This window comes from Micromys minutus (assembly GCF_963924665.1).
Source record: "Micromys minutus genome assembly, chromosome: 1".
In the NCBI taxonomy this organism is placed as follows: domain Eukaryota; kingdom Metazoa; phylum Chordata; class Mammalia; order Rodentia; family Muridae; genus Micromys; species Micromys minutus.
In genome coordinates, this window is record NC_137969.1 from 20,830,393 (window position 1) to 20,832,928 (window position 2,536).

The following is a 2,536-nucleotide window of genomic DNA, read 5'->3' on the forward strand; positions in this document are numbered from 1 at the left end:
TTGGTCTTCATGTGGGTCCCAAAATTTGAAGCAGGAGATATTCCAAAAGCTGTTTCCTGTCTGTGTGGTATGTTCTTCAGCTGGGCTGTCTTGCCTGATTTCAGTAGGAAAGAGTACAATTATCTACTCAGTGACTTGATATGCCAAGATAGGGGATAGATGGCCCCACACTCTTAGAGGATAAGGGGAGATGGAATAGGGGAGGATTGAGGGAGGCCAGGAGGAGTGCAATGAGTGGGAGGTAAAGTGAATTTTTTAAATGTAGGCTATCAAAAGCCATTTATGGAAAGGGAGAGTAAATCAAGGGCTAGAGATTGAACTTAGTGGTAATGTGCTTGTTCAGCATTCAAGAGTCCTTGGTTTGATCCCCAATACTGCCACAGAAACAAGGGGCTCAGGGGCCACTGATCAAATCAGAAATATATCTGCATTTGCACTATTTTTGAACAGTAATCTATGACAAATAACATAACTAATTTTACGTACTGCCGATTACAATGACTAATCTTAAGGGACATTGAGTTTCATTTGGAGGCTGTGATAAAACATTCTGACTGGATAAAAGTTTGGAGAGGTGCTTATCTGGCTTAGATTTCCAAGTCACAATTCATAATTGAAAGATGTTGGGGCAGGAACTCAAGGAGAAGCTTGACATAGAAACTTGGAAGGACTCAGCTTTCTGGAATTTTCTTAGGCCTTACAAGCTGATAGGTTCATAGATTCATACTTAGTTGACTTTTTAATATAGCCCAGGACCAGCTGCCTAGGAATGGCGTCACTTACAGTGGCCTGAATTTTTTTTCTGCATCAGGTAATAATCAACAAAATCCCTCATTAACATGCACTCGGAAAAATCTCAAAACCAAGTCTCTTTTAACAGGGATTTCTGGACAGTGTCAAATTGACTGCTATTTGATACTCAGAACAGATACCATAAAATATTATACTATATTATTAAAATATAGTAGGACAGGGTCAGGTGGTTGGGGACTCTTATTTTGTTTATAATTGTGTTGCTTTAGAAAAGAAAATGTGGCCGCGGTTGCGGGTCTCTGTTCCGCAGGATGGGGTTCGTGAAAGTTGTCAAGAATAAGGCCTACTTTAAAAGATACCAAGTGAGATTTAGAAGGCGGCGAGAGGGTAAAACTGACTACTATGCACGAAAAAGATTGGTGATCCAGGACAAAAATAAGTACAACACACCCAAATACAGGATGATCGTTCGTGTAACAAACAGGGATATTATCTGCCAGATTGCATATGCCCGCATAGAAGGGGATATGATCGTCTGCGCAGCATATGCGCATGAACTTCCCAAGTACGGTGTGAAAGTCGGCCTGACGAACTATGCTGCAGCCTATTGCACTGGCCTGCTGCTGGCCCGCAGGCTTCTGAACAGGTTCGGCATGGACAAGCTCTATGAAGGCCAGGTGGAGGTGACAGGAGATGAATACAACGTGGAGAGCATTGACGGCCAGCCTGGAGCCTTCACTTGCTATTTGGATGCAGGTCTTGCCCGAACTACAACTGGCAATAAAGTTTTTGGGGCCCTGAAGGGAGCTGTGGATGGAGGCTTGTCTATTCCTCATAGTACCAAACGATTCCCTGGTTATGACTCTGAAAGTAAGGAGTTCCATGCAGAGGTACATCGGAAGCACATCATGGGTCAGAATGTGGCAGACTACATGCGCTACCTAATGGAGGAAGATGAAGATGCGTATAAGAAACAGTTCTCTCAGTACATCAAGAACAACGTAACTCCAGACATGATGGAGGAGATGTATAAGAAAGCTCATGCTGCTATCAGAGAGAATCCAGTCTATGAGAAGAAGCCCAAGAGAGAAGTAAAGAAGAAGAGGTGGAATCGTCCCAAAATGTCTCTTGCCCAGAAGAAAGACCGGGTTGCTCAGAAGAAGGCAAGCTTCCTTAGAGCTCAGGAACGGGCTGCTGAAAGCTAAGAGTTTTCTATGAAGATTTTTTCATAAAGACAATAAACATATTGATCAAGCAAAAAAAAAAAAAAAAGAAAAGAAAATGTATATGTCTATGTGTATATATTGTATATATTGTATGTATTGGATATACCTTGAGAAATAATTATGAAAACTACTCAATAACCTTGTAACAATACTTCTTGAATTATCAATGTTGGCAGTAGAATAGCCCCTTCCTCTAGCTATGACTCTACCCACAGATGACAGGAACGTAGCACATCAATTGCCATGGAAATAGCCAAAGCATTCCCAGAAGACATCAGTTCGGAATCCCATCCCCACCTGGAAGCAAGTGACATCTGGAGTGGCTGGCAAGGATTGGTCTCGAGAAAATCTAGGATGGGCCACCAATGTTGTTAATTAGATTTCTCGGTCCCTGCCCAGACAGACCACACCAAACAAACACAGTTCCACATGGAGAGGTTTTAATAGAACGGGATGGGGCAAGGGTCAAGGTCGAGTGAAGAGAAGAAGAGAGAGTGAGGAGGAGGGGTTTCGGTTTTTTGTAGGGGTAGTGATGTCACTTGCTTGTCTTCTGGGAA

General features: G+C 42.7%; 1 protein-coding gene across 1 annotated transcript; it reads left to right on the top strand.

The window, feature by feature from the left end:
• Positions 1-1,041: 1,041 nt before the first annotated feature.
• Positions 1,042-2,012, top strand: LOC308430241 (large ribosomal subunit protein uL18). The gene has a single exon (XM_080929389.1). It carries the CDS (start codon positions 1,065-1,067, stop codon positions 1,956-1,958), a length of 894 nt encoding a protein of 297 aa, XP_080785515.1. The 5' UTR covers positions 1,042-1,064; the 3' UTR covers positions 1,959-2,012.
• The last annotated feature ends 524 nt before the right edge of the window (positions 2,013-2,536 follow it).

Bases quoted from the DNA above. Each gene is read 5' to 3' on its own strand.
- LOC308430241 (XM_080929389.1), top strand. From the start codon at position 1,065: ATGGGGTTCGTGAAAGTTGTCAAGAATAAGGCCTACTTTAAAAGATAC.